At 42.1% G+C, this 12,156-nt stretch overlaps 1 protein-coding gene across 8 annotated transcripts in view; it reads right to left on the minus strand.

Annotated features, from left to right (window-relative positions):
- The window catches only part of SYT16 (synaptotagmin 16), a 125,297-nt gene that overhangs the window by 20,141 nt on the left and 93,000 nt on the right, over positions 1–12,156 (minus strand). For all 8 annotated transcript variants that reach the window (XR_007377613.1, XM_048948094.1, XM_048948095.1 and 5 more), the window contains 2 exons: positions 4,334–4,569; positions 143–586 (listed from right to left, as the gene is read on the minus strand). Coding sequence is in view for 7 of the 8 variants with exons in the window: in XM_048948094.1 (XP_048804051.1) it covers positions 143–586; positions 4,334–4,569 (680 nt within the window). In the remaining variant the exon portion in view is untranslated. The remainder of the gene's footprint in view (positions 1–142; positions 587–4,333; positions 4,570–12,156) is intronic.

Below are 12,156 nucleotides of genomic sequence, written 5' to 3' on the forward strand. Positions count from 1 at the left end.
TAATGCTAACTGTGGTAGTGATTGCAGGACAGATCCACTATTTGCATTCTGTCAGTCCTGAATTAAAGATATTAAGTACAGCCAATCCCCATTCACCAAAAGAACAATTTTATGGACTCCAGATTTCCTTCCTCAAACTTACGGTCAAATTACTCCTTGGCTCCAAGACCAACGTCACCTTCACTTCCCCTTCCTGGCTGATGTTGCTCAGGTAGAACAACTGCTCTCCCATCATCTTCTCTCCAATCACCTTGTGCACAGCATAGAGGCGGAAACGGACAGCATGGCCACCTAACTCATGTGGCTCCAGCTTACTGAAGGTGATATTATCCTTGAACACGGGGATGGGTCCTCGCTGAACACTTGTCTTACCCCTCTGTTTCTTGCTAGGCATCAATACTGTGTGCACTTGCCAAGTGTTCACACCACTGCGGTCTTTGTCTGGGATGTCCCTGGCCTCCAGGACAGTAACTACGAGCTTTTGACTTGAGGCTTTATAACTGAAAATGACATCAAGATCACCGCATTTACAAACGGGCTGATGAGCACTGTGATGAGCTGGTTCATTGTTCACCTCATCAGCCTCCTGCAAAGAGAAGGAAGAAAAAAAACCTTCACTGGAGTTCAACTGCCTCTGTGATCCCAACTCTATTTAAAAAATGTTGATGACCTCACTTGTGCTTGCAACGTAGGCAGTTTCTCTGGAAAATAAGGACCCCACTTCTTCCTCAGAGGCCAATGCTAGTTAATTGCCTGATTCTGTGTAATATTCCCCATACAACCTAGTAAGCAACAGCACTTGTTGAAACATAAGAGTTTCATCAATATTTAAATGTTTAGCAAAAGACTGCTAATTTAGCAAAAAATTGTACACAGGGGAAAAACTAGTCTAAAAGTTGGGGTTTCTTACTTCATTTCATTCACACTTATTTTGAGGCATTAATAAAACTTTTGGTTTCATTTGGTTAAAAATGTTGCAACCTATTACTTGTATGTACATGGACTTATTTATTCATTTTACATTACTGAAATAAAAAAAAATTCAATCAAACCTGATAACTTCTAGGGCATTTTGTTCTGTAGGATAATCAAACCTTTAAGCATTGTGTTCACTTCAATGGAAAGGGAAATCAAAATATCCAAATTTGTTGCAGAATGGAAATTCCATTTCTACATGCTACTCTATCTCTCAATATTTTTCCCACAGCTAAAGCAATCATAATCAAGAGAAACTGTCTGATTAAATACATATTGATCCTTTATTCATTTTTTAAGTCTCCCAAGAGATGCATCTGTACCTTCTGTCCAGTATGGATACTAAAATGTTCAGATTAAAAATTCAAAACAGAAAACAAAAGTGTGCAGACCAATTCACGCGCAATCTTTTATCTACTTTTAAAGCAAGAGTCATCTTGATAGAAGAAAATAAAAAACACAGATGCTCACCTTACCTTTTGATGAGTGGGCGTGCGCCTTTCTGTTCAAAAGTGCTCGTTATCTCAGAGCTAGAATGTGCTTCAAGTGATAAAGGGGTTGCTATAGTGATCAATGATTTGTATTTAAACATGAGTATACACTGTACTAGGGAAAGATTTCCAGTTAATAGCCTGAAGGTGAATTAAGGCCTGTCACTAGCAGTCTGAGTCACCCTCCTCCTCAAACATTTATCTTCCTTTGCATTTCAAGTAACGCTTCTTCTCAACATGGGAATCTTATTGTTTAGAGTACAGCTGATGGGCCATAAGACTTCTGATGTAATTCCCTTGAGAAGTTTCTAGGGTAGGCTGTCTCAAACAAGACCTCAAACAAATCTCAAAACTGACATCTACTTCCTGTTAGTCTACTTTTCAAGTGTTCAGATTCATCTGCCATGATGTTCAGAGCTCCAGCTTCTCACAATTGTATCGATGTTTGAGAGATTCACAGATCTGGATTCAGAAGTCCATTTCTGTACAATGATGGAGATCTGCTGTCATACATCTTGCAATAGTAATGCCAAAGAGAGAAGTCTCACCTCTTGGTCAGTACACAGAATGACTTGCTTGCCTGTAAACATGCCTTTCCGTATGAGCAGCAGGTTTCAAAGGCAAAAACACAAGGCAGGCCAGGTTGCCAGGAGAGAATGCGATGTTATGCAGATATAAGTGCTGCTATGTAGCTGTCAAAGTTATTTCTGTCTGTTTGTTGAAATAATATTTAAGAAAGAAATGTAATGGAACTGCACTTGATTCGCTTTTCTCTTTGCAAGTTCATCCCTCCTCACTTTCATCTGTGCATTTGCTGTTAAGGAGATGGAATCAAGACACAATTGAGAACTGCTACCAAAGTGTAGAGAAAACTATATTTGCAGCATAAATGCTTTCATCTACATGGCTGAGCAGAAGATGCGAATACCCATGCATCATCTTAAGCCCACAGGTAGAAAAAGCCAAGAGATACTTTCCTGCCCCAACCCGGCTGAGTGTCTCATCTTCTGGCTGCCTGAAAAGCAGACTGTAGGTCAGGTATTCAGTCTTACACAACATGGTTAAAAAGGATCTGGATATCAAGGGGGTTCAGATTGCATACCAGAAGGTGACTGGGCATGGCACAGGCTTCCCAGGGCAACGAACATGGCCTCCAGCTGCTGGAGCTCGAGAAGCATCTGGGCAACACACTCAGACACAGGGTTTAGATTTGAGGTGGTCCTGCTGCATGGAGCCAGGAGTTGGACTTGATGGCCCTTATGGGTCCCTTCCAACTCAGGATACTCTATGATTCTATGAAATCTTGAATCTATTAAAATAGCTGAGGCCATATCCACTGCAAAGAAAACTGCTTACATTGGAGGAAGGGAGGAAAAGAGAAATGCCAGACTGTGGCACTTGGGCTGATGCCTTCAGAGAGATCTGTGCTATCTGGCACTCACTGTGGGTTTTCAGCCCACAAAGCTTTCAGATGCTTAATCTTCTTTCTGCAGAAGTCTTAACAAAACAGCCACTGGCTTCTGGAACTCTGCTTAGGGCCGGGAGTGTTTTGTGAATGTACTGGCTACACAAATGGTTAAACTGGAATCCAAGGAGTGTAGAACCTCACCTGAATTTATTTTTTCCCTCCTCCCAGCACTGTTGTTGCTGTTGTTGTGATGCCAACCCAGTTATACTGTATGTGTAACCCAGTCACTCAGGACAGAGCCAACATCCATTTCACTAAGTAAAAGAAGTCCATTTCTGCTAGGGAAACCTGTGAGAGCAGCTAATTATGGACGAGGCTTGAAATGGTACTTGTGGTTCCACTGTAGGGGCATAAAATTATCATTTTTGTCTCTAAAGAGAGGTGCTTTGAATGGAGCATAATAGCACTTGAACATTTCTGGCATGTCAGAACATTTAGTTCCTGCAATAAAAAGTCTTTCATTAATCCACACAATACCTTTGGATGAGAAGCTGCTCACAGAAGATAAACTGGGACTTGGGGATATGTGCCCCCTGATGCTATAATCACTGTTTGCATTTTTAAAATCTACATACCAGGAGTAAATCAAGAGATGTATTCCAAAGAAATTCAAGTGGAGGACATTTGAGACACTGCAGCAGACATGTACCAAGGGAATATTTGTCAAATGCAAAGGAGAAATGAGCCTCAGATGAGCAGACAAACACAGCATGTCAGGCACACAGCGAAGAGAGGTCAAAGCTGCCACTGCTCAGAGTTCCTGTGTGTGGTATAGTACTCTGTGGGACTAGTTGTGCAGCAAACCAAAATGCTATTCAAAATGTCCTTTAAAGCTGGAGCTTGGGAGCTGAGGAGTGGCTCTCCATCTCTTTAACCAGTTGCATGCTCTGAGGAAAGGAACCCTTTACTTAAAGCCCTGTTGCTCCAAGTGTGGAAGCATTAATTTCCACAGCTGAAGAGCAGTCTCCTTTAACTCGGGAAGAAGACGTGACCTTTGTGCTGTTCTTTCAGTAAGCCTGATGCAGGCTGATATTTTTTCAGAAATTTAATCTTGTGGTAAAATAATAAGAAAATCAAACACATCACGCAGGAAGAATGTGAGAGCCAAGGAGGTTGCTAAGTCATCAGACATTCGCAATGTCTTAAATTCTAATGTTTTCCTGAGGCTTCAAAACAAAGGAGTAGAACTAAGGGAAAGCCAAAGAGCTCTCTACCCTTGTGCCCCCTCTTACCTTGGAAAGATGCCCATTTTCAATGGGGACCACAATGATGGTCACTTTAGCAAGTCCCAGACACCCCACCAGTTGCCTCCAGCTTTCCAGCTGCTGTCCAAATTATAGAAACCACCAGTACCATTCAAAATCTTACATCATATGTAATAAATGACAGCTCACTGTACCTCAGGGCTCCAAGCTGATGAGCTGTCAGTAGCATCATTTCCTTCAAATCCCTGGTTGTTAAATGCTGCCTCCAATTCCAAACATCCTTCTGCAGCTTGCTGGCTGAACTCCATCCTAGGCCCTGAATGCTTCCCAGCACTCATGCACTCCGTTGTTCTTGAATCAACAGATATATGGTCATTTCCATGACAGGACAGGTTGTCTTGGTAACTCAGTTGGCTTAGTCCATCCAGATCTAACAATTTTCAGTAAGAAAACAATTTCAGAGGGATTAGAATGAATTCCTTGCCCTCTCTCTCCCAAAACATTTCTCTCTTACTATTATTTTTTTTTTTGTCTGTGCCACTGCATGGCAGAGGCAGCTTCTCTTAGGAGCACTGCAGCACAGGACTAGCAATAAATCTGGTACGTATCAGCTTTGATGGTGCAGACATGGCTGTTCCTCACTCTCCACATCCTGAACAGAGAAACCAGCTTCTTTTTCTTGAAGAGGTTAACCACAAAATGCAATCAAAGGACTGCCTTGGGTGTTCTAGTGCCTTGGTGCTACTTTGTGGCCCCCAAGCTTACATGAAAACAGACTGGACAAATGACAGCACAGGATAGGCAGGAACAGGTATCAGCAACATCCTTTCACTTAGGAGGAAGAGGAAAAGGCAGAAGCCAGCACGGCTAAGGGGATGGTGCTGGTGAGAAAAGGAGTTTTACAGAGGTAAAAGTACCACCACGACCCCATTGCTCATCCCTGAGAGCTTAGGAGATGCATTCCCTAACTTCCTTGTCTACTTTTGTTAGTTTTAATTCATCTGGTCTTTAACATTTACTTTATGGTCTAAAGGAAAGTTTATAAATGAGAACAAAACGGTCTCATTTTGTGCAAATCACAACAGGTTCCTCCTCTGTGCCATCAAAACCTCTGTTTTGAACACAGAGCACTTTATTCCAAGACATCAAGGAGAGCACTCTGTGTGGAGTGACACAGGTAATGACACAGGCAGGAACACAGATGAAAATAACATTGTGATTTGGCCTTGAATGTGTTCTGCAAACACTTGCAGAAGAAAACCTTTCTCCTTCCAACGAACGTGATGCCAAGCCTTGCTTTAGAAACACGAAGAGCCAGGTTCTGCCTCTATTGCTTTCAAGTAAGCTAGGAGCAGTTACAGTGAATGGGAAAAAGCTGCACTTCCAGACAGATGATGAAAGTAATTGGAACAGATTCAAAAATACTTGGAATTTAAATGTTTGTTCTCATGAACAATATTTTTTTTCAAATTTGTCCTCCAACTCAAATCTTTAAATAATAGTAATAACTACCGCATTAAATAGAAAACAATTACTCTGTTTTGGTTTAGATTAACCAACATTTTCATTCTCTCCACATCCCACTGTCTGGAACAAAAAGTCCAAACCCTTATGAGTAGAAATTCAATGCTTGGCCCTCGGAACAAATATGTTGTTAGTGATTCATATCAGCCCCACAAAAACAAAACAAACAAACAGAATGGAGAATAATGACTCTGGAACCATTTCTTGGAGGTGGGCAGAAGCCCTCGTCTCCCTTCTTGGCTGCTCTTTCCATTAATAACTAGGAGAACTTGTTCCTTTCCATCTGCCCATGAAGGGTCTCACCTGCTCCCTCCCAGCAAAACGCCTCAAGCATGAGCACTTCAACAGAGCAGTCTGAGAGCACCTCACAGTTTTGTAATCACGGTGCAGCTCTGAGATGTAGGAGATGGTCCTTTGGGACAATGAGGGACCTGAATTCCGATCTCTCAGTGTCAGGTAAGTGCTCTTCTCACTCCCTTCTACAGTGTGCAGTCCGCCTCTTCTTCTCCCCACCCCCCAGTCTGGCAGACCTAGTCCTGAAACCAAGAGCTCTCATCCTCTCCCCTCTGCCCCGAGCTGAAGCTCTAGCGAAAGCTGAAAGCCATTTTTTTGCCATTACTCCCATTTTCTCTACGGTGTCAAAAAACAGAAACAAGTAAACAGAGCAATGCAAGAAATAAGACAACAGAAATTCCACATATACAAATTTACTGAGAGTGAATGGGTACAGGCGCTCCTTAAGGCATTTAATTAGCAAGCCAACGTCTAATACACATTTTAAACAGTGGGTCATCCATCAAAGCACACACCACACAGCAGGCTTTCAGAATAAAATGCTACTGTAGTAAGAAATCATCCTCACACAATTGTCTTGTGGTTTTGACTCCTGCTGGGATAATATCTAGATCAATAATGGAGGAATTTTCAAAAACTACATTAAAGCCATAAAAGGCTATTCATAACAGGAAAACTCCAGAAATGTATTAATAGAGCAAGCCATTTCCCTGGGACTCAGACACAAAATGAATGTGTTAGGAAAGCAAATGTAGTATTCAGGGAGAAGAAGGGAAAAGGTGATTCACCGCAACCATTTAGTGAAACAGTCTGGCTTTCTTCTTTAAATTTAAAGCTGTTTGGCAAGCGATAATCACTTACAAGTACCAGTATTAGGGAATCGTTACAGGTAATAGCCCAGCTATACAGAAGAGAAAAACTGTATGTCTCCAATTACATCGGTTTTAGTATTATATTCACACAAAAAATGGTCAAAACAGAAGTTGTTCATGTAAGGGAAAAGGTCATAGCAGTAAAACGCCTGTAATTTACTTGAGAGAACTTTAAGGAAGAAAATGTCAACTGTCTTACAAATACCTGACATGAATAAACAGCACAGTATCAGGGATATATGCCGAGACAGACTTATCAAACTATTTCAGTTTTAATTAGCCAGGAGTCCCCACAGAGCAATAGAGGTCTGTTCTATAATTAAGGGCGGATAGCACTGTATACTAAAAGAGTGTGGGTTTTTCAGTTCTGTCCCACCACTTGTCCCTGCTGTGTCACACACCACAAGTCGTAACAGAGACCAGGAGCACACCAAGGACCATCCATCACCACAGAATTGGGAAGGGCTCTGTTCAGGGTTGGAGAACTTGGCTACGAAGAAACACGGAACTTGGCCAGATGAAAGGATGAGCCTCACCCATGGCAGCAGGGAACAGAACCCTAATAGCTGCTGGGATATGGAAACATTCCTCTTACGACATATGGAAAGTTCATCATGTGCAATACAGAAATATTGTGAATATTCAAATTAGCAGATCAGTTGTTAGTTTGAGCTAAAATACCCTTCTTCTTTTCCAACGATGCACAATCTCTCAGTTCTATGAACTACAATATGCTAAAGAAACATCCTGAGAGATCTCAGTGGTTCCTAAAGTGCACTGTCAGAAGATGAAGCCCAGCAGACCTTGCTAAATGAATACCAAATAATTTATTAACCAGAAGGAAACACTGAGGTGAAAAGTTTAATGTGTGGCTGTTACTTGCATTGACCAAGGCGATGTCTGCTCTGTGGACTGCAGCAAATTGCTGTGATTTTACCAAAAAAAAAAAAAAAAAAAAGCCTCTCTTTTCTCTGTGATTTTCAAAAATGAAAGAAACTTGATCCCTGCTTCTAGACTGAACATAAGCAAGCAAGGGAACTTGCAAGCTTGTTTAAGTCAAGTACAGTCGAGACAAGGAACAGATTTCAGGATAGAACTTGGTACTTCTGGACTAGAAATCCTATAAGCGGTGACTTTCATAGAATCATCTGAGTTGGAAGGGACTTAAAAAGGCCATCTGGTCCAAGCCCCCTGCAATGAACAGGGACACCCACAGCTTCATCAGATGCTCAGAGCCCCATCCAGCCTGACCTTGGCTGTCTCCAGGCACAGAGCACCACCAACTCTCTGTGCAACCTATGCCAGTGTCTCTTCCTGAAAGACAGACACAAGAGCAGATGTGAGTCAGTGGGATTGAAACACATTTGCCCTCACACTATACTTCTCTTGACTGACCTTTGCTGGAGCCCCGTGCCAAGCCACTTCTCAATACCTCAGCACCACAGTCTCCCTTGCATTGAGCCACACCAGACACAGGGAGACTGAGAGAAGCCCTTTGCTTATTTTGAGATTAGTCATCAAGGTGCTAAAAAAAACCTTCCCAGAAGAGCCTCAAAGAAGCAGAACTATTATCTAATTACAATTAATCTAAACAAAAATGGCCTGTAAATTTTAGGGCTCAAAGAGAAAAAGGATCTTAAATTTCAAGTTACATTATGCAATCAGGCCAAGATTGTTTAATTTACCACATGCTGGGTAATAGCACAAGATGACTCCATGATTCCAGAACTAAAGCAGGCTCTTTATTAATAGGGTGATTTGCAGAGAAGCTGTGGACAGAGCTGGCATTCAAGCCATTCAGCTCCCCAGAGCATCCTCCAAATCCATCCTTCCTACAGTTCACGCTCCTCTTCTCAAGCTCTATCCAGGTTACTACAAGGATTTTTAACGGTTGAAAAGCTCAGGCTAAACAAGTCCAAAGTGCAGATCATGACAACGTTCATAACAAAAACAGAGGGTCAAGGGAAATTTAGTTTAAGAACATGATCTGAGAAGACTTTGCATGCCAAGGCTGAGTGGGAGAAAAGCTTATCAAGGCTCCCCAGGACACTCAATTTCTCCTTCTGTCTAAGTCTGTGGTAGGTCTCTGATTCCATAAAAACAAAATTATCAATTTGAAGAGACTTGACATACTCAAGGACATCAGTATATAGGCATTAGTTCATAATGAAAAGCCTAATTTTGAATTGAATGTCCTTAGTGAAAGCAGGTCTCAACATGTGGCTGAATCTAATTTCTGAACATCTATTTAAACAGCATTAGTATTACCCCTGAAAATAAGAGCACCTCTGCACCATGTTGTGCCAGAAGAATTCAGTGGAGGGCCATATCTTGAAATGCTCAGAGCATGTATTAAAATCAAGCAATCGTATTTCAAAAGTAAGGCGTTCTATGGAACTAAAACCAGAGGGCACTTTCACAGCTCTTCCCTCTAATGAATTTATCCATGTGTTCGGGCCAATTTTCTAAGTAGCTACATTTTTAAATGCATCCCATCTTTGTTTGTATAGAAGAGTCATTACATTAGTCCATAGAAGATCATAAAATTCTTCCCTTCTGTGCCATAAATTTTCAGTTTCTGTCACTGCCTGACATTTGGCGTATGTGCTGGCAAATGATATAGCATAATTCATTCACTGTTCACCTTGTGTTTGCAAAGCTGTTGTAAAAGGCTTTTGCTAAAAGGCTTGACTTGAATGGCACAGATTAAAACAGATTATTAAAACAAAGTCCTGCAGTCATTATCTTGGCAAAACTGGCAATAAAATCCAAGAAAATCCATGTGGGTTATGAGCCAGAATTCAAAAACAATAGACTTTCATTGGAAAGATCCTCATGAACTTCAGCACGGCTTGGATCCAGACTCTACTCTCTCCAACTATTTCAGAACTGAGCTGCAAGTAACCAATCAGGAGAACAAGTTTAGTAAGAAAGAAAGCAAAATCACATCAGATACCTCTGTGTCTTGCTCCTAAAGGCTGGAGAGCAAGTGGTTGAATGTGAGACTATGCTTCATGCCCGCTTGTGTTGCTTTTTCAGATATTCCAGATCAAAAACTTTGTGAGCATGACACACACGTTTTAAGCTGCTAAATCACCTCATCATCGCCATCTGAGGATGCTGTCAGTTCTTTGTCCAACCCGTAACTGTTACTGAGAATGACAACTTGGGATTGAGATAGTCTTGCTCTAAACCAAGAGGCTGGATGATGTGGCACACTCCTAGCTCCCAGACAGCCTTCTGGGGACAAAAAGGGGAGCAAGAGTTTGGGGAAGATGAGGAATGAACTGGACGTGGAACTGCTTCTTCAAACCTCAGAAAAACCTCTGGATGTGATATCGTATCTGCAACAGTTATGAACTGTTAGACCTTGACCCATTCTGCACGTCATTATTTTTTTAAATGCAAGTATTTAACAGAGCGGAACAGAGTAGGACACAGTGTACACACAGAACCACTTATAAAATCATTAGCACATGCAATGACAAATTAGTCAGCAGAGGGCTTGAAAACTTTCTTACTCTTCCACTCCCTTTCATCTCCCCCTAAGGTGGAGAGGGAACTTCTTTCGTGCAGAGAAAGCAGCTCAGACGTGGCCTGCTCTATGGGTAAGGCCACAAGCACACAGATAGAGCACACGGCTCACAGGCACTGCTGACTCCATCTGCCAGCAGCAGAGGAACTCAGGAGACCAATGTAAATTGTAACCTTTAAAAGTGAAGACACGCATTTGAGCACATGGCCATGAACGCCCTTCCCCTCCTACTGCCAACACGTGTTTCGAATACAAGATGACTGCACCCTCATTAGTGTCAAAATAGCTGCCAGATGGGCAAAGAGGGTTTGGAACACACTAAATATACTTGGCCTTGCTTTGTCAGGGTGAGATGCAGAGGCATTCTGCTGATCCCCCCACCATCAGCAGGGAGGGAGCCCAGCAGCAGAATGTTCTGACCCACTGGCACACAGTGGTGTAGTGGGGGCAGTGGAGACAGAGCGTGGTCAGTGTGTGTGTGTTTGTGCATGTGTGTGTGAATAAGCCAGATGTCTAGTGGTCGATTTACTGCTGCTCTTCAGCATGAAGTGTACAATAACGGTTGCCAAGATTCACTTTGATAATCACCATGGCAAATCCAAGCTGCTGAACAAACGAGCATTGCAGTGACACAGGCTGGTTTGGGACAAAAAGCAACTTTTTCACTTCCTATCTCATGACAACCACGTGGCTTCCAGCAAAGAAGCAGGATCCTGCCTTTACACCGTGTCGGGTCTATTAAATCCTGAAATGTAAACTTGGTGACAGTGGTATCCACTGCTCCATAAGCCCTCCTTCTGCCACTGTGAGGTCAGCACACAGCTCCTTGGGCAAAAGAACTGAGCAAAGCAGTACCAGAGCAAACTGCACCCAGCCACAGCCCAGCAGAATCACTAAGACTGGAAAAGGCCATCAAGATCACCCAGTCCAACCACCAACCCATCCCACCTGCCCACTGCCCAAGTCCCTCAGTGCCACATCTCCACTATTCTTAAACATCTACAGCCACGGTGACCCCAGCACCTCCTTGGGTAGCTGTGCCACCACATTACCACTGAAGCTAAACGTTCCTATTCTGATTAAAACAGTAGTTTTAGGACATTAGTTTGTAAATGGTTGGTGACCAGCCACTGTAAAAATTACTTTTTATAAAAGCTGTTAAAAATAAGCTTCTTTGAGATTGCTTCAAATAAAAATTATTTCAAGTTGTAGCAACCCTACGGCCTAGATCTACCCAAATAATCAGGAGACATAAAACCACATGTTCCTTTTCAGCCAACTGTGCAGTCAATTCACTACCTCTGCAAAATTAATTTAAATGCTCAGGAAAAGCTGGTAAGCTCTACTTACACATGAATATCTTCTGAGCACTTAGGGCACGAAATAAAATTTTAAACAAAAGTCTGCTTTACACTCAGTTTGCCAAAAATCCTAGGTAAATCTTCTTTAATAAATACACCACGTCTTTCCCCATTTTCTAGAAAACATTCAGCACGAAGATCCTGGATTCATGAGCACTGTGGCAGCCTTATTTCAGAAGTGGGATAAATTCAGACCAAAACTTAAAAGTTTGAGCTGTCTGCAAAAAATACTACTAATTTTCTCTCTTTTGGGAAGCATGAGGGCAAAGGGAGCTCTTCTTGTTTTGGAGCCATAGAACAAGTGTGGTGCAGCTGCTGCTGAAATGTGACCATGGCAAACACAGCAAGAATGAATCAGGAGCTCCTTGAAGAAAAAGAATTACAAATATTGCAGTTCCTAAAGAAAAACTGTAATGCACTTGCATGCTCTG

This window comes from Lagopus muta, chromosome 6 (genome assembly GCF_023343835.1).
Source record: "Lagopus muta isolate bLagMut1 chromosome 6, bLagMut1 primary, whole genome shotgun sequence".
Taxonomy (NCBI): domain Eukaryota; kingdom Metazoa; phylum Chordata; class Aves; order Galliformes; family Phasianidae; genus Lagopus; species Lagopus muta.